The sequence below is a fragment of the Corvus cornix genome, chromosome 7, assembly GCF_000738735.6.
Source record: "Corvus cornix cornix isolate S_Up_H32 chromosome 7, ASM73873v5, whole genome shotgun sequence".
In the NCBI taxonomy this organism is placed as follows: domain Eukaryota; kingdom Metazoa; phylum Chordata; class Aves; order Passeriformes; family Corvidae; genus Corvus; species Corvus cornix.
Genome location: NC_046337.1, coordinates 12,516,013 through 12,534,213, shown reverse-complemented (window position 1 = coordinate 12,534,213; position 18,201 = coordinate 12,516,013). Strand labels below are relative to the sequence as shown.

General features: G+C 45.4%; 1 protein-coding gene across 7 annotated transcripts in view; it reads left to right on the top strand.

Moving 5' to 3' along the window:
- The window catches only part of MRAS (muscle RAS oncogene homolog), a 38,377-nt gene that overhangs the window by 15,711 nt on the left and 4,465 nt on the right, over positions 1 to 18,201 (top strand). For 5 of the 7 annotated variants that reach the window (XM_039555288.1, XM_039555285.1, XM_039555289.1 and 2 more), the window contains 3 exons: positions 4,872 to 5,085; positions 13,788 to 13,941; positions 17,132 to 17,231. In XM_039555288.1, the coding sequence (XP_039411222.1) occupies positions 4,893 to 5,085; positions 13,788 to 13,941; positions 17,132 to 17,231 (447 nt within the window). In that variant the 5' untranslated portion in view covers positions 4,872 to 4,892. The remainder of the gene's footprint in view (positions 1 to 4,871; positions 5,086 to 13,787; positions 13,942 to 17,131; positions 17,232 to 18,201) is intronic. The other 2 variants (XM_039555286.1, XM_039555290.1) reach the window with 1 other exon arrangement.

Genomic DNA, 18,201 nt, shown 5'->3' with positions numbered 1-18,201 from the left:
TGTTCAGGCTATAATTCTGTGTTTCCTGAAATAACTACCAAGTGTTCATCAGGCAGCTACTGCCTTTAGCTGCCTTTTGTGTGAATCTCAAGTGCTTCATTACTCCCCCGGTGTGTTCTCTTTCTCTTACAGTAAATCTGAGCAGCATCTGTGTGGTGGGGGAGGTGATGCAATTTTGGGTTGAAAGGGAGAAAAGGTCTGGCTGGCACAGGAAACCAGTGAGGAGTTCAGGGAAGACAGCACTCAGGGTACAGCATCTTCTTGCACAAGAGGAGAATTGATGAGGCCACTTCCAGGACCCACAGATACATCCCCCCACATTCAAAACCCAGCCAATTGCAGCTCTTTACTGCTTGGTAGAGGATTTTATTTTTAAATGACAGTTGGTTTAAGACTTTCTTTTTTTTTTTTCTCCCTTTTAGTAGTAATCTGATAGTGCTTTGATCATTGCTCCAAAAGGAAATGCCTGTAATTTCCTATGCAGGTCTTACCAGGTGCTGGGCTCCATCAGATCTGGAAGCTGATGGGAGTTGAGAGCACCTGTTAGAATCCACCTTCTTAGAAAACCTCAGAGAGCTGAAATCTTACTTGGGTTTTGAAAAATGTAATGCCAGAACTACAAAGGGTATCAGACTCTGGCTTCCTACATGACAGATCTGTTCCATGCTGACTTCCTACTGGAAGACTGGAGCACGGTCCAGGTTTTGTTCAGTTTGTCCTTTTTGAGGCATTGACTGGGAAGGAAATCTGACAGACTGGAGAAAATTTGGCTAAGAGTTAATCATCTTTATTTGGTAATAATTTGCAGTGGTTTTTCATACACCAAAGAGTCCTTTGGCTCTTGAATGCTTGGGACATGGTCATGCCTACTTGAGGGAGAAATTCCTGAAGTTCATTCAGTCCTGATCAGCATGACTCAAGGGAAGCAGCAGCCTCCTGAAAGGGCATGTCCTGTCTTTCAAGGATTCTCAGTAGTTCCCAGCCCAAGGGATTGCCTATAACACATCGGGCTGAACTATTTTGGTACCTGGCTAGTGTCTCTGGGTGTGTCGTGGTGGTTGTGTGGCTGCAGCCAGCAGTCTGCAAGAGGAACAGAGAGGGAAGTGTTCAGATTTTGCGGAGTTTCAGCCCTGCAGGCACTGTGTGGAGCTGCTAATGCTTAAAAAGTGGCCGAGTAAAAGGGCGTAATCGAGTGAGATGTGGGTAGAGGAAGAGTTCTTAATTGCAACCGTAGGAGTAGTTGGCAGCCTCGGTGGCTGATTGTCTTCCTCAGCCTCGGGTGAGATTGGCGTCCTCAGCTATGCAGAGCTCTGGCAGGCCATGGGTGAAGAGCCACGGACCAAAACAAGCTGATGACAGGAAAATTGCATTGGCCATGGGCTGATGGAATCATCAGCATCCATGCTTATACATTAGTATGTGCTAAAGCTCAGCCTAGTGCTGATGTGGACATAGACTCCCTAAAGTTGTCTGCTTTGGAGAGCTGCAGCAGAGGAGGAGGGAGCTTGGTAGTTCCCACATAGGCCCTGCTGTAGCTTTTTCTGGAGGTTTCATAACAGAATTAAGCAATTTGTGTTGCATGTTGCCATGGAGACTGTAAATCACTGTCATGCTGGCCTTCTCAGTCAGGGAGCCGGTGTCTTTAATTGCACTAACCTCCCCTACAAATCCAGGGCTTGGTTCTGAGCTTGCTGACCTTCTGTAATGGCCTTGTCCTGGGATCTCAGCCTACAGGACAGCAGAGCTGGAAACAGGAAAAGGGGCGCCAGCACATCGAATATCTACTATCTGGGGTCCATTGTATTTTTTATTATTATTTTTACATTTTCATATGTGGCCACAACTCTGCTCAGAAGCTAAGATCAGACCCACCTGCATCCAGGGCAAGTTTTGTAATGAGGGTGGGGTTAGGTACACTACCTACATTTTGTGGGCCAGTCATACAAACTAAGCTGAATTTGGTGTTTTATGTTACTTGGCTGCTCCAAGGGGATAGCTCAGCCCTTCCACTCCACCTCCATGTCCGGACAAGTAAATGGGGTTTCATGCAGTTTAATCTGCCTCCTAAAAAAATACTTTTTGCTGAGGAAGATCAGCCTCAGTGGCACCTTTGGATCAGTGTTTCTTTTTTCTTCCCATCTACCTACCCCAGAAGTAGCCACACTTCTGACTGTCTCAGCATTACTGGCTTGTGCTGTCAGGCCACCAGTCTTGCCAGTGCATATGAAGATGGTTGTATAAATCAACCTCCTTCCAGTGACTAAACCAGAGCCCTGACGGCATTTGTCAGCGTAGGGTATGGATCCTTCTCTTGGCTCCTTCAAAATAAACAACTATATAAATTGTAAGATGATTATCATCAGAGCTTATTAGTGTATTACCACATGCTGCTTTGTATTCAGACAATAGATAAAAACACTTGTGCTTCACTTTTCCCAGTCAGATCTACAGCAAACACGCTTATTCTTGCTCCCATCTGAGGACTGTGTCAGTACTCTTGCCAAAAACACATGAAAATCAGCCCAAGTGTTGTGCATTTGCCTGTAGCTCTGTGCACCTTTGAGAGTGTTTAGTCTTTTCCAGGAAATGATATATGTTATTTTAAAGGTTTGAATCATGAGCTGGTTAAGTTATAATCTTGTCAAGGCATGAGTTGTCTTCTTGCTTTGGTTATCAGGGCAGGTGGAGGGGTAGAGGGGCTGAAGTGCTTGACTTTTGGAGGGTTTTTGTTACGTACATGCATGGCTGGAGCATGGGACCTGCCGTCTCAGTAGAAAGAGGAGTGTTTCCATGAGCAGTAGGAACAATCCTGCAGAAACATCTGAACTTGCTGCGTTTTGACACTCAGCAGAAGTTTTCATCTGTTGTGCTAGCATTACCTTAAATACAGGGAGTTGTGTCAACAAACCAGCCTCCAGTTCTTGACTTTTTTTTTAATTTTTTTTTTTTTTTCAGTTCAGTTCTTGCTGTTTTCCCCAGGCTACATAACACTCAGTCTGGTGGTTCAGACACACAGCATGACCAAACTTCTGGAAACAATGGGAAGGGAATGCCCCAATTCAGCCGATAAGCATGCTGGGCAGAGACACAGTTTGTACAATGGGCTAAACATTATCCTAGTACTTTGGGGAGCATTTCATGCAAGATAAGCTTGAGGCTCCTTAGGAGCGGGTTAAAGGGCTGGTGCAAAATGTCAGTGAAAATGTAATGCTTGTTGCTGAGCAGCAGCTTGTGGTTTGTGAGGAGGTCAAAAATCGTGCACAAACGGAGTATGTTTTTCACATCCACAGACTGTCCCCCTCCGTGTCAGTAACAATCAGTCTTTCATTCTGCCTGGCTGGAGCTGCTCCGCCATGTAAAGAAGGATGGGGTGAAATCTTGGCCATGGGCAAAGCAAAAAATCGTCATTAAATGTGTTGGAAGGAGGGGCAGAGCTTTAGCCACGGTCTGTGTCTCAAAAAGCCTGTGAGCATCATCTGACCCAAGAAGGATTACACAGAAATAAAACTTGGTCTTTCAAGCAAAAAATGAGGCATTTAGATGACATTCATAGGTTTTTCAGCAGCCCAGCCTGCTGTGTATTGACGTGTAGTCTCATAAATATGAGAAAGTGGCTCACTCAAAAATAGGGCTAAGAAACTTTTTCTTGGGGTTGTTGTGAGGGAATGCAGTAAGATGATTTGAAACCTCATCTGGTTTGGTCTTCTCCCCATCCAGCAGCTGTTGCTTCCAAACCAATACCAAGAAAATCAACTGCCTTGTCTTGAGCCTTATCATTATGATGGGGTTTTTTTATTATTTTCTCTTAAACTGTGTGAAAGACCTCCGAGAGGATGCAATGGTCATTCAGATCTGGGAGATAGCCACCTATTTCCTCTGTGATCTGGGTCAGCATTGCTGCTGCTCATGGGGGGGTGGAGGGCACATATAGGTACAGAACCTCCTGCCTGGCTTCTCCTTGAATGAGCAGTCTCTACTGCTGACTGTTGAAATGGGCCAGTCAGCAATGACTGCCTCTTCTCCTTTCTCCACATACCTGTGCTGTTGCCCAGTTTCAGCCAGTGAATTTTTCTCAGCTTTCTTTTAAGAGGCAGCTCTGAGGTGAGAGGAGGAGTGTGGCCATGCTGCCGGGAAGCTGCTCTCCTGGCTGTGTCACAGCCACAGGCACCAGCCTTCCTGCCACAGCAGGGTTGAGGGTTTTGGGCCTTTTTAAAAAAAAAAAGGCAAAACAAAAACCACCTGTTGTTCCTGGCCTGCTGCCTTCTTGTTTTTATTTCTCAAACTTGAAAGTGAGAGAGAAGAAAGCAGCTAAGTGCATTTTTGTCTGCTGGCAGAGCCAGGATTGGGCCTTTAACTCCAGTTTCATCCATCACCACCAGTTCTGCCTGCAGATCTGGCCCCAGGACGAAACACACCATTTAATGTTTGCTGTACCTTGGGTTAAGTAGTGAGGAATAGCACAACTCTGACTTATCAATGGGATTTGGTCACTGGCAACAGGAAACTGTCGGGAGCTTGACAGGTGCACTGAGCCAGGGTGATTTTTGTCATTGCCATGTGGACCCACTCCCGGTAGGAAAGATATTCAATGACGTAGGTGCTGCATGTGCATTTGGTGGGAGTTAGCAATCCTTGTAGACAAGGCAGGAGTAAACAAGGCACAGTGGTGGAGTTGTCTGCATGTTTAAGTCCTGGGTCTGAGTGGGAGTAGAGCTTTTGGGAAGGGTTGGTGCTGCTGCTTCTGTGTCCAAAAGGATTTTGGATGTCAGAGCTGCCTTCACTCTCATTTCTTAGGCAGCAGGTAAAAGCTGCCTTGTGCATATTGCCCTTTTCATTGCTGGTGAGTGATTGGAGATGATCTCTTTCTCCAGCAGGTTCAGCACTCTGGAAGCATGGCTACAAGTGCCGTTCCCAGCGAAAATCTCCCCACATACAAGCTGGTGGTTGTTGGAGATGGTGGTGTGGGGAAGAGTGCTCTCACCATTCAGTTTTTCCAGAAGATTTTTGTGCCAGACTATGACCCAACTATTGAAGACTCCTACCTGAAGCACACAGAAATAGATGGGCAATGGGCAATTCTTGATGGTAAGCAAGCTACTCTCGTGATCCCCTTTCCCTTCTAGCTGAGCCTAATTGTGTCTCCCACAGCATGTTGTATCTCTCCTGCTCTGCCGTGGGCTGGCAGGAACTGGAGCTGCAGTGCATGGTCCACAGCTGGTCTCCAGCAAAGCTTCTGCTTCCAGTTGCATTGGTTCCAGTTCTGCAGAGAAATGTTTCTTGCAGGCCTGTGAAAACCTACAGATCCTCATTGACATTTGGAGTAGGCTTCTGCAGAGGCTGAATTTACAGCACTGCCAGGTGGCTATTGCTAATGATACTTCATTGTGGTTGAGCTCATCCCCTGGGAAATAACAGTGAGTGGGTAACTGAGTGAGGGTTATAACCAGAAAGAACATTTAATCAAAACTGTTGTCCACTGACGGTGTGACGATGAAGAATTGTTACAGCTCTTAGCTCCAGTCCTTCAGGTGTGATGTCTTCATATTTAATTGCCTGTTTCATTTAAATATGGATAGGGTACCAGCCTGGAGATCTGTTGTAACCAAGAGTTTTCAGTTCTTTGAACAAAAACTGCCTTTTTATTAAAAAAAAAAAAAAAAAAAAAAAAAACACAAAAAACAATGAAACACACAAAAACAAACAAACACCCCCCCCCCCCAAAAAAAAACCAAACCCAAATTAAAAAAAACCCAACAAAATCAAAGTGACTTTATTAGCAGGTGAGGAGAAAGCCCTGTATTACCTAAAGCTGTAGCTTGTTCATTTCTGCTGCATGAGACAGACTAACCACAGCTATAAAGGGAATCTTGCTCTTAAATGTTGTAAGTTTTGTTTTGCATTGTGTAATAATTAGGTAGTACATAAAAGCAAGCGAGTATTTTGTGCCTTAATTACCCAAGTTCATGTATGTGGCCACTAACACAACTGAACTAAACTTAGCCTCACTTGTGCCGAGTTCTACCTCCACTCTCTTGTCAAGAAGGCGCTCAAGATCTTTGGTGTCTCTGCATAAGTGTCACTGGTGTGTGGGGACAGAAAGCTGGGGGATTGTCATGAGTGGTGGAATGTGGATGCTGGTGGGTTTTGCTGTGAAGACTGCTTAGCTTGGTCTGGAAACTTGAGATCTTAGTTGCGCTCTTAAGGATTTATCAGATATAATTTAGTGAATACAAATGATCATGAAGTCCTTAAAAGAACAGCTTTTATTCAGTATTAAAAACCAAAACCAGCAAACAATAAAACAAGTTAATCTTGCCAACATTTGTTCATTTGAATATGTTAATAGTTGATATGAGGGAGTATTTGTGAAATTGGTGCTGAAATGTCTCTTCTTGTCATCTGCATCAGAGATATCTGCTCCCAATTAATCATCACATAATGTATATATGCACCCTTACTTTTAAAATTCCAGTCCTGTATAAAAGAAAAACACAATCCTTCTGTAAATTGAATTAATTATTTTTAGTCCAGAATCCAGCCCTCTAAATGAGCAACCTTTATCTTCACTGGTATGCCCCATGTTCTGATATGAGTACCAGCTGCTGTACATGCTGATTTTGGCTGAAATAGCCTGGGTTTTGCAAATTATTGAAAAGTAGAAAAGGCATCTTTCACTGAATATTTGGAATTTTTGTTTAGACAAAAAAAAAAAAACAATAAAAAAGCAACAACAACACAAAAACCAACCAAACTGATCTGAGTGGCAGTGGTGAAAGAAATTGTTTTCCAACAAGCAGAAGCTTAACCCTTTGTTTTGATGAAAAAGCCTTTCTTTTGCTCAGATGCAGCTTAGTGGCTGTACTTGGGCTGAACTGAATTCAGCTGTGGCCTTGAATGGCATGTTGGGAATCCCTGACTTCCAGAGTTTGTGTGCCCACAGATGCTTCACAGTGAAGCCAGAGAAGTGAAACTGCAGCTGCTTCTCTTTCCTACCACTTGAGATTTTGAATAATCAGAATTTTGGAAGAAGGGCAGAGTTCTTGCTTGAAAAAGGATGTGACCCTTTTCCATCTGCCCAGCAGAAACAGGGCACCAAGACTGACTAACACACGTGTCATTTGCCTCAGCTCTCTGTCACAGGCTTTAGATCTAGGCCAGTCTCAGAGGTCACCATATACTGGGACAGCTGCTCTTGTTGTGGTTACATGAATCACTTATGGTATAAAATTAGGGACAAACATGATAGGAAGGGTAAAGATGCATCATGATAAATCCTAGACTTTCCAGTTGTTCTTTATGACCAAAGCCTTTGCAAGCTGACGTTTCATGCAGTGCTTGGTGGGAAGAAGCAGCTGCCCACACCCAAAATAGGAACTAGTTTTGGAACATGAACAACCAAGTGAGGATATAGCATGAGGGGCTCTGTAAGTTTTGAAGTTTTTAGAAACAGTGATTATTTTTAAAAAGCCAAATCCATAGACATCCAACAACTTCAAAAAAAAGGGAAACAGCCCACCCTTTTCCAGGCTGTTGCCTGAGCAGTTCTGTACAAAGCATTTCAAGCATTTTGTAATTGCACCAGCATGATGTTGTAAAAAAACCCTTCTGCTAGCCAGCTTGCATAAAGCATTTGGCTTCCCTCCATGAAGACCTCCACCCACATTTATTCAACAGCACTAACTGGCAGCACGATGAAATGTTTGACTTGCATTTTTTTCCTTTGCTGAAATCTCTCACTGAAAGTAGACTGAAATGGAATAGGGTTTTATTTCACATTTTACATCTTAGAGCAAAACCTGCATTCAAAATCTTCTTTTACCTATTTGTTTTTTGGCTTGGGCACATTTCTGTCTATTTTTCTCACCAAAGAGTTGTTTGTGATAGTTCTCTGCCTCTGAAAAGATTGTGGGACCTGTGTTTGTTGTGTTCAAGTCCAACACTACACAAAACCACTTTATTGTTGACCTTATGCCAGCTTTAGAAGACCATGGATGCAGTGTTTGGAGGACAAGTACTGTAGAGTGGAAGAGAGCACTTAACCTGAATCAAAGATGCATAGGCAATTTGTGGCTAGCCCATTTTTTGGTTCCTGCCACTCTAATGAGGCTTTAGGATAAGCCTCAAATTTTCTCTGCATATGTTATCTTGGTTTATTCCCTGCTGGTCGTGCTGAAATCAGCACAGTGATGTGCTTGGTGAAATGCACTCACACGCAGGTGCTGTACAGACACATGAGGTCAGAATTAAGTGGAGGCCAGGGTTAATCTGCCTTGATTAGCTCCTGCTCCAGTTGCGTTGCTATGATTAATTTTGCACACTCCTTTCTGTGTGCAGGCTAACTTAGCAAGTAGCAGAGGATTTCTTTTTGGTGTGGCTGCAAAACCCCAGTCTGGAATTGCTAATCGCGGCATAAAACCAGAAGTGGAATATTTTAATATGGCAGAAAACTCCCAATGGTTCAGAATTCCTTATGGCTCATACACCACACAGATAAAAAGGTGGCAAGCAAAGGGAGATGAAGAGATGTCCACAAACACATGGCTTGGGCTTATTGGGGAATTGGGCTGAACTCTTAGCTGTCTGTAGGGCTGTGCCAGTTGGTACTGGCCAAACAAGGAATTGTGTTGGATGAAAGGAAGCTGTGGTCTCCCTTCTCTTCCCTTTCCTTTCCCTGGTATATTTTGATGAAACTCTCACAGCCTAGAAGTTACCTCTCTGCTCCTGAGCTTCAGTTTCTTTTCTAGTTCTCTTCCCAAGACCTCCTCCCAATCCCTGGGTGTCCTTGTGCTGGGCTGGACCAGCACAGCCTGGTGTGCACCCCTAAGCAGTCACACCAAGCTCCTTTCCTTCCCCCATGCTCTCTCTGCCCTTCCCACCTGTCTATCCTATGCACCCCTTTTTGTTGAGGGTTCTTGCTCCTAGATCCCTGGGCACACTGTCTGCTTTTCTTCTCGGGAAACTTGGGATCAACTCGGCCATGAGGCCAGAAGGAGATCAATGGTCACTTCAGACTTGCAGTCAGAAGGGTTGGTTTGTGGCTCGCTTTCTCCTTTTTTTTCTGCTAATTTAGACTTTCAGTAGCTCCACTTGAGAGCATTAAAATTCAAGTTAAATTTGTACTTTCATTCTTCTATTTGTGTGTACAGTATTTCCCTTCCCTTAATTGCTGGGATTTTGCAACCATGAAAGAGGAGGTTTTGTCTTGGGTTGTGGGGATATTTTTCCTGCCAGGAAAATTTTGATGTTGCAACATGGAAAACACAGGGCTTTGAATACTTGCCCTTTGTTAGAGAAAGAGCTCCTTTAAGGGTTTGCATCTTTATTCTGTGTTTTGATGTGGAAGCCTTTCTCCTGAAGACTTCTCTCTTCTTTTTGCTTAAAGAAAGGGCAAGAATTCAAGTACTTTGGTTTTTCATGTTGTAACATCTGTGTATTTAGCTAGGGCACAGAAGAAGGGCTCATAAAAGCCCCAGTGTCTTCCTATCGTGTTTTTTGCTGAGGAAAGCTGTCATGCCAGGGCAGTGTGGCTGTTTCTGAGAAGGAGCATAAGCATCACAGTGACCAGTGAAACATCTGCCTTGCCTTGTTCACAGCGAGGGCACCTCCTATCTCTTCAAGGTGATTTGGGTGTGAGGATACAGAATAGGAGCTGTGACCCCAGTACTCCATCTGTGCAGTGCCCAAATACCAATTCCTCAGCTGAAGCCAGTGGCTGATAGCAGTACCCTCTCCCATGTCGCTGCTGATGGAAGGAAGACAGAGACTGTGGAGATGGCTTTCCTCAGCCTGAGGCTCGTTAGTTTGACTTGGCAATTCAAGTTAAATTTTCCCATGAGCTTAGGTACCAAGCTGCAGGGCAGTGAGACCCAGTGGCTGAAGGACAGAAAATGGGTTAACCTGCCCGTCAGTTTGTCTTTATCCCCTCTAGATGCCATGGACAATGGAGAAACTCTCTTGAGGTGACCTCTACACCCAGCTGCCTGGCAATGTAAAGGTAAAGACATAGGAGGAAATTTTGCCTAGATGTGAAAAGAGAAGAACTCACCTGCACAACCAGATCTGAGCTCCTCGAAGGCTGGGACTGCTGTGTTTGAACTGAATCCAGCCAAGGTTCCAGAAAAATAAATGCCATTGTTGACTTGGAGTTCATAGTGTGCTTCTGCCCTTGGTTTAGATTCACGTGCCTTCGTCTCTGGATGGGCACTCACAGCACTGTTGGTTGCAGAGACATTGCCACATGATACACCTTGAAGCACCAAGTGCTTCTATTTTGGACCACGAACTCCCGTGTCTTCCTGGGCTCCTGTGCCTGCTCAGAAGTGCTCTCTAGGCAGCTGCACTCTTGCATAACCCGTCAGGATTCACAGGAAAACGGTGTGGAGAGCTCTAAAGGGGCAGGATTCAATTAGCAAGGAGTTCATCACAGCAGCTGGGGGTCACATCCACTGAAAAGTGGAAAAGGCCATCTCTTCACTCAGCAATCTCTTACCTGCAAAGCAGGAGACCTCCCTGCTGGGCTCTCACAGCCTAATTGCTCTTAGTTTAGTCTCCAGCTGGTCTCATGATAGCTGTAAATGGCTTTGCTCTCTTTGGATGTCTGTTTCTACATCAGACATCATCCTTGGCTTCTCTCTCCTTCATTTTACCCAAATGCTTTCATTAATCCTCCTCCTTGCTTCTTTGGTCAAATTTGTGAGAACTTCACCAAGTTTTCTGTTGGAAGTTCCTGACACTGCGCTGTGCAGCCTATGAGTCTGATTTCAGTTCTGGGAAGAATGAGGTAGGAGAAACCTGTTGTGCTTTGGTCCAGCCATGCTTACACGTTGGCATTTATGTGCGGCCAGTGGGGCAACTGCTGGTTTAAAGTGTACCAGCTCAAGTTCTCTACTCGTGGTTATTTCTGTCTTCTGGCATCCTGTCTGCAGAAACAGGAATTTTAAAGAAGGTGAATGCTGGCTAACGTGCTAAATCTCCTCACGCTTTTGGTTTGGGAAGCCAGTCACCTTCCAAGTTACCCCTTCCCAAGGTTTCTCCTTGCTACTTTCCCATTTCTATAGGTAGGAGTCTTCTTGAAGCTTTTATGCCACAAGGTAACACCACAAGCAAAGCCACTTGCATCTGGCCCTTTTTTGGTGCTGATGCTTTCCAGGATGTGGTCCTGTCCTGCCTACAAAGGGTCCAGATCACACTCTCCTCTGTTGTTTACAATTCACAAAGCACACAAGTGTTAGCCTGGGGGTTTGCCTTGATGAAGAGCACATTTAAGGTTAAGACAAGGACTTTGTCTGGCCATCTACACGATGCTTAACTTTGTATGAATAACCCATCTGAGATTAACCTTAACCTTCACTGCTGTGTGTCTTTTACTTGCACTTTCAAAGTGCCATTTTAAATGCTGCCTGGGCTTGCTCACCTTTTTATGAATGCTGCAAGTGAATTCCCTTTCAATGGCAGCTGCTGACACGGCAGCTCTGCCTGTGTTTAGTGTGATGCCATGGCCAAAATCCAGGCAAGGTAGGAGAGCCCCATGCAGTGGGGTATCCCCACAGCCCCCACTAGGGCTTGTCCCCTCTCCCAGGAGATGCAGAGCTTTGGAGGGGCAGCAGCTGGGGATGGGTTGATGGGTGCAAAGGCAGAGCTGGATGCTTCTTGTGTGTTTCATGGGAGGTTTGCAAATGTTCCAGAGCAAGGGGAATTCCCTAAGCAAATTACCATGCAGGATACAGCACATCCATCTCCACCTTCCTGCCCACAGCTTTTGCTGGGGCACCTGCCCTGTCTCTGGGGGAGGGAGGGCAGGAGGGCTCGGCTCCCAGCGGGGAGCTCTCCCACTCCCCCACAAGCTGAGTTTGTGTGTTGGTGTTAGCTCTCAGCCCTGCCCTGACACCGTGTCTGGCTGCTGCAGGAGTCAGATGAGGGCAGCCTAGCCTCTCCATACTGGTTGGGCAGGTAGGAAAGATTAATTTCCTCTTCTGTACCAGCTACAGAGTCCTGGCCTTATTCCACAGTAGCAATTCTGCCCAGGGCATAGAAATTTATCAGCACGTGCAGTCTCTTTGGGTTGTTTTTCTATTTCCTTTTTCTTTTCTTTTTTTTTTGTACAGTCCTTAAGAATAGCCTAAATGGCTTTGAGCTGAGACCCGTGTTTCCTAGATTTAAAGGGGAGAAGCAGGATAAAAGGTTGTGGAGAGACTCAGGTGACTTTCCAGCAAGCTTGGCAAATAAGCCTAAATCTCAGGGTCTTTGCAAGAGCCTAGAAGCTCTTTTTACCTTAAGAGCTCATGGAAACAGACATTCAACCAGTTCAGGCAGGAGAGCAAATGAGGCTGAAGGCCTTAAAGGGCCTGCCATCACCAAGGAAGGTCTCCAGATCTTCTTCCAGTGTAGCTGTCTCTCCTCCAGATATGCAATGGAGGTGTGGCTGGCTCGTGGGGTGCGCTGTGATGTGCAGCGTGTCCAACTGTGCCCACCTGTGCTGATGCAGCAGCAAAGTGGTTTTTATCATGGCCCCATCTGCAAACTGGGGCAGCCTGAGTACTTACCCCTACAGGGAACACCTTGCTGGGACTGTGGCCCCATTCAGACTAGACAAACCTGTATCAAGCCCTGCTGCTCTGTCAGCAGTATGCTCCTGCCACAGTCTTCATCCATGAGTGCCCTGGGCTTTCCCCATCACTTGTGGGCAGCAGATGCTTATGCTGTGACTGTACAGCAGAGGCAAAACCTACCCAGCCCCGTCAACTGGGATGTGAAAATGTTCCCAGTCATCATGAAGGTCCCACATTTGCCTCTGGGGTGCAACGATGCATTAGGGCTGGTACTTCTGAGCAGCTGATGCACTTTGAGTGCACCCCATGTTTGTACTGGCACAGCCTAAACTGATGAACTCCTCTTGTACCCTCCTCCTGCCAGTCAAAATCCTGGCTGTATACAAAGCTGGAGCTCAGGAAGTAGCTCTGATGTGTGTATCAGTATGTGGTGTTTACCCAGAAGGCTGTGGTAGCTTGTTCCACAGGTGATGGGACCCCCTGTGAGGCAGATACATGGAGATCCAGTGAGTTATGATTCCATTAGTGGAGTTTAATCTAATGGGGAACAGCATCTGGATGGCTGTCACAACTGAGGTGTTTTAGGGGATTTGAGCATGGATTTATTCACAGAAGTATAATCACTGTATTGGATATGCAAGGCACTTAAAGCTTTTCCATCTGTTTCAGTTATCTCCTTAGTATCACCACACCATTTGGTACAAAATATTTACGGGGAGCTCCCTAAGGCTGTACCATCTCACTCTGAAAGCACAAAATTGTCTAGAAATAATACCCAGCTGTTGAGAAAAGGAAAATGCTTGTAGCTATTACTTTGGGTTGTCTCCCAGCTCTGCTTCACCATGCATTTTGCTGGTTATTCCTGACATCTAAACTGGCTTTTACCTAATGTTTCAGTCTTGGGTTTGCTGAGAGATGGAAAATTTGGGGGGCTGTGAAATACTTTGAGCCGTATCTTGCCAGAGGAGCAACTCCCCAAATTCAGTGGTCAGTATTTGGTACTGGAAAAGGAAAATGAAATCCACATAGTCATCTTCCTCTCCATCTGCTCCCAACTTAGGCACACAAGGATGAGTGGGGTCTGGGACAGAAACTCCCTTGTCCATCCAGCTTGATTTCATCAGATCTTACAGTCTTTGAGCAAGCCCAGTAGAGGCATAAAGGCCGCAGGACACATAGTGGTGCCAGCAGCTACAGGTCCCTCACAGTAACTAAAAACCTTTGTCTCTTCTGTCCTAGTTCTGGATACTGCAGGCCAAGAGGAGTTCAGTGCAATGCGGGAGCAGTACATGAGGACTGGAGATGGCTTCCTGATCGTCTACTCGGTGACAGACAAGGCCAGCTTCGAGCACGTGGACCGGTTCCACCAGCTGATCCTCAGAGTCAAGGACAGGTGGGTGCCACGGGGCCAGGCACTGTCCGACCTGCCAGGCTCCTGCCATGCTGCTGACCACCCTGGAGGCATGGTTGCACATCTCACCCTAACTTCTGCCTTCTGGGTGTCCTGAGACAAATCCTTACGTGAGGGTTTGTGGACCTCAGTGTGGTGAATAAGTGGTGGTTTACCTCTTGTAATAAGCATGAAGCGCTTTCAGTATGGATAAAGGGTCAGTAGTGTTACAGCGGAGTGAAAATGGGTCTGGAAGGGAGAAATTTCTGCCAGAATGGTCTGGCAGAGCAGTGTGAGAAAGGAAGATCAGACACCTTTGAAGGTAACCAGCTCGGCTCTGAAGGGGGGGAGGGATGCTCTGTGCACAGTGCAGGCACTTTGGGATCACCAGCAGGGAGTCAGCAAGCATTTGGCCCTAATTACTTTGTGTGTCCTGGCACCATCTTCCTTTCCCTTGCTTGTGCCAAACACACCTTCATAACACACCCCCTGCGTAATTTGGGGGTGTCAACAAGTGTCTTGAAGAGGCAAAAATTCATGCTGAAAGGAACTGTATTTCTTACCAGGGATGTAATGTAGTTAATGCTCTGTGCTCTCCAGCAAACAATTGCACAAAATAAAACATCTCTGTGTGCCTGGGGAGACAGCAAGAGAGGTTGCCTCTCCTCTCCTTACATGTGCAGGGGAGAAGGTAGCACTGGGAGTTTAATCATGGCAAATGAATGTGTCCTGGCAGAGTGAGGGGAAGCTGCTGGTTTATCTCCAAGATAACTCCCTCTTCCCATGGTTCAAGAGGCAATGGATCCATCCTCACTGGGTGGGGTGTGAATTAAGCCCTTATATGTCTGCAGCTTTGAAACACTTAATTTTTCTGTTCATAATGGCTTTTAATTATGGAAGTCATCAAGAAAAGTCACCAGAGGGTTTGGGCCTCGTTGCTGGCTTCCTTTCACAGCTCTGAATAACTTCCCCACAGGAAGGGTGGACTCGTATCATGTGAGGTTCACAGCTGACAGCTCTTCCAGTAAAGCATCCAAAGCATAGCCCACAAGAGTGAAAAGTAAAGGAAAAACCACTCTTTGATTTCATTTAAATGAAGAAAAATGTCAGTCGCTCAGTCAGCCTCTCAGATCACAGCAGTCTAAGCACTGCTGGCTTAGCTTGGGGCAAAGTAAATCTGTTTCTGAAAGCTGAAGGAGACAGGACAGAATTTCCTGTAACCTGCCCCAATCCGATGCTGATTTTATCTAATTTAACTTGGTGAAAATAAGATGTGTTCACTGTTCTGCTCTGGGCTGAAACTTTTACCCTCCACATGCCGTGCAAACACTGCAGCAGCGTGTGAGAGGCAGGAAGTGAAACAGGCTGGTGAGGTTGTTTGTGTTTCCCCGCTCAGCGCCACTCCGAGCGTGAGGAGAGTATTAATCTTCATCCAAAACCTGAGCTTGGTCAGAAAATCGAAGCAGTGGGAGCAGTGTGAGTAAAAAAACCCTCCTGCCAAACCCACAGGTAGCTGGGAGCAGAGCATCACCCTGGTTTTCAGGTTAGCAGGCAGTTTTGGCAACTTAAAATCCAAAAGAATTGCAGGCTGCTGCGTTAGCAGGGCTTTTCAAAGCCTTCCTCCCGTTTCTTTCCACAACTTTCATTATAGTAAAATTTCCAACTGTAGCAGCTTTGTCCAACTAGTAGTTGTATGGCTTACAATAGCGAACAAAGTCCCCATAGAGTTTTATGCCTGATGTAAACAAGGCAAATGAGATACCATCCAAAAGTAATCCCTTTCTAATCAATGTGCTGCAAGCTAAAAAGCAGTCAAATAATCCAGACAAGCAAATATTTTGCTCCAGAAGGATCAGAGTCAAGATATATCAATGCTCAGGTATTAACATTAAATCACAGTCACATTATCAGAATGAATAACTCTAAGACTCATTTAAAATCCAGAGTGCAGTATGGTATTTTTCCAGCCAGAGCAGTGGGGCAGCATGCCAGAGGGAAGATGGAGCTCTTATCATCTCAATGAAAAATGACCCAGAAACGCTGTTTGAAAATCCAGTTACCCAGGGAAGTGTTTTATACAGAAATGAGTACAGCTAGCTGCTCCTTAGCCCAGTAAAATCAGCTCTGTTACAGCAGAGAACACTGGGATCATTTAGGAGGGTTTAAAGTTAAATATAAGACAACAATACTGCAGTAACTGTCAGTGATCAGAAGGGACCTCCTCCCTCCCAGCAGTGGCTAAGAGGCCCTGCAGCAGCTGATTACTCTGTTTCATGAAGCCAGAGGAGAGAGTGGCACTGCCAAAACCTCCCATGGCTCCCAACCTTGGCACTGTTTATCGCTGGAGCTATGGAGCTTTCTGCAGGGTAGAGGGGGAGAGCTTTGCACAGGATATGCTGTGGATGGATGGATCTTTTCTCAGGTGGTGAAGACAGTCACTTACATGCCTGGTAGCTAAGGAAATACTGAGTATTACTACAGAGGAAGATGGTTTGGGTATTTTTTCTGGGATTAGAAACAGGAGATGGTAGGTAATAGTGTTGGAAGTTAGCAAATCTCTGGTTCCCTCCAGCCTCCTTCCAGCTACCACTGCCAGGCTTTCAGTTTGTCTCAGGTTAAAAGCTGACGGGCATCTTTTTGCTCCCAGGTATTCTCTTCACCACTGGATGCCCCTCTAAGCACCAGCTCCCAGAGTCCATTTTTCTTTCCCCACAGTTTCTCTCAGTGGATGAGCAGGAATGAACTGACTCCAGTTCTTCCATCATCCCTCAGTATCTTGCCAAGATACGCAGTTACTGAGATGTCTTAACTGCTGCAAAAGAGTCCCAGTCTCCTGTCCAAGATCTGTCTTTATGTCTCAGTTGATTTTCTGGCTAATTCTGTAGATCTTTCTTCACCGATTTGGATCTTCAGGCTTAGCTATTATCAGGCATTGCAAAGCGGTGACAATAAATTCCTGAAGTCCCTACAAATAACAATGAATGTGTGCATGAGTGCAACTTGTCAAGCAAGTTTTTACAGTGTGAACATATATGTAGCACATCCTGGGGGTTTTCTTTATATTTCTTTATACATATGTGGTATGTCTGTAGCTGAAAATGTTGGATGATGTCAGCATCAAAAAGTGAAATTTATGCTCATAATTTTTGTTGTAGACTGCTAATAATTGGGTGGTGGTTTTGATTTTTTCCAGGGAGTCTTTTCCAATGATTTTGGTGGCAAACAAAGTTGATCTAATGCACTTACGGAAAATTACAAGAGAACAGGGGAGAGAAATGGCAACAAAACATAACGTAAGTTTGCAGAATTATTTAATGGGCTATTGAAAGCCCTAATAAGGTGTTCAGAATTGAAATCTGTGCTCATTAGCAGCTGAATTAAAGCTTACAATTAAACATTTGCAAATACATTTTTGACTACTACAAAGTAGCAGCTATGCAGTTCCCTTTCAGTAGGGCCAATTCATCACGGAAACCAGAGCCTCTGCTGTGCACCAGGTTGTAGCAGAGCTGTGGCCATCGCTAAGACTTACATACAAGGTGTCTGAAAGTGGTGAGAAGTGTTCAGGGTGAGGGAAGAAAGTGCACTCTCCTGGAGTGAAAAGGCAGAGTCAGGCATTAGAAGGTATATCCAGGTGCCTGAGCTTGTTAAAGATAATGAAGTTAACAGGGTTGTTAAGCCTATATAAATCTGACCCACCATCTTAGCTCTGCATTATTCATGCTGTTAGTTTAGCCTGAGAAATTGGTCTTAGGTGGGTGTAGATCACATGCTGCTCCACTAATCACCTCTAAATGCCAGCAGCCCTGAACACCCAGAGGGAGACAACAACTCCCTTAGGAGGTGGAACTGAATGGAAAGGTTAAAGGCAAACAAGCCTGAGACCTCTTGGCAGCTTGCTGTGCCTAAAGGACAAGCTGTGTGGTGGTTTCTGAGCAAACCACGATGGGAGTTTGGCAGGGCAGGTTCACTCTCCGCCTCCCCAAGGAAGCTGGTTCCTGTTGGAGCCAGGGCACCCAAACTGCAGCACAGCATGTTGTATCCATCTGTATGCACATGCTTTGGAAAAGGCCATGCATGAAAATACCTTATCAGAGGCAGTTTTATAAATCTGCCAGTGTGCTGGACAAGCACTCTAGGAGGCCCCATCTGGCTGTCAGACTTTGAAGGGGAAGATCATTTTACACTGAAGGGGAATTGTAGTCATGAAATATTCATGCAGTAGTCCCAATAAAATGTGGCAAGCAAGAATTTTTGGCAAGT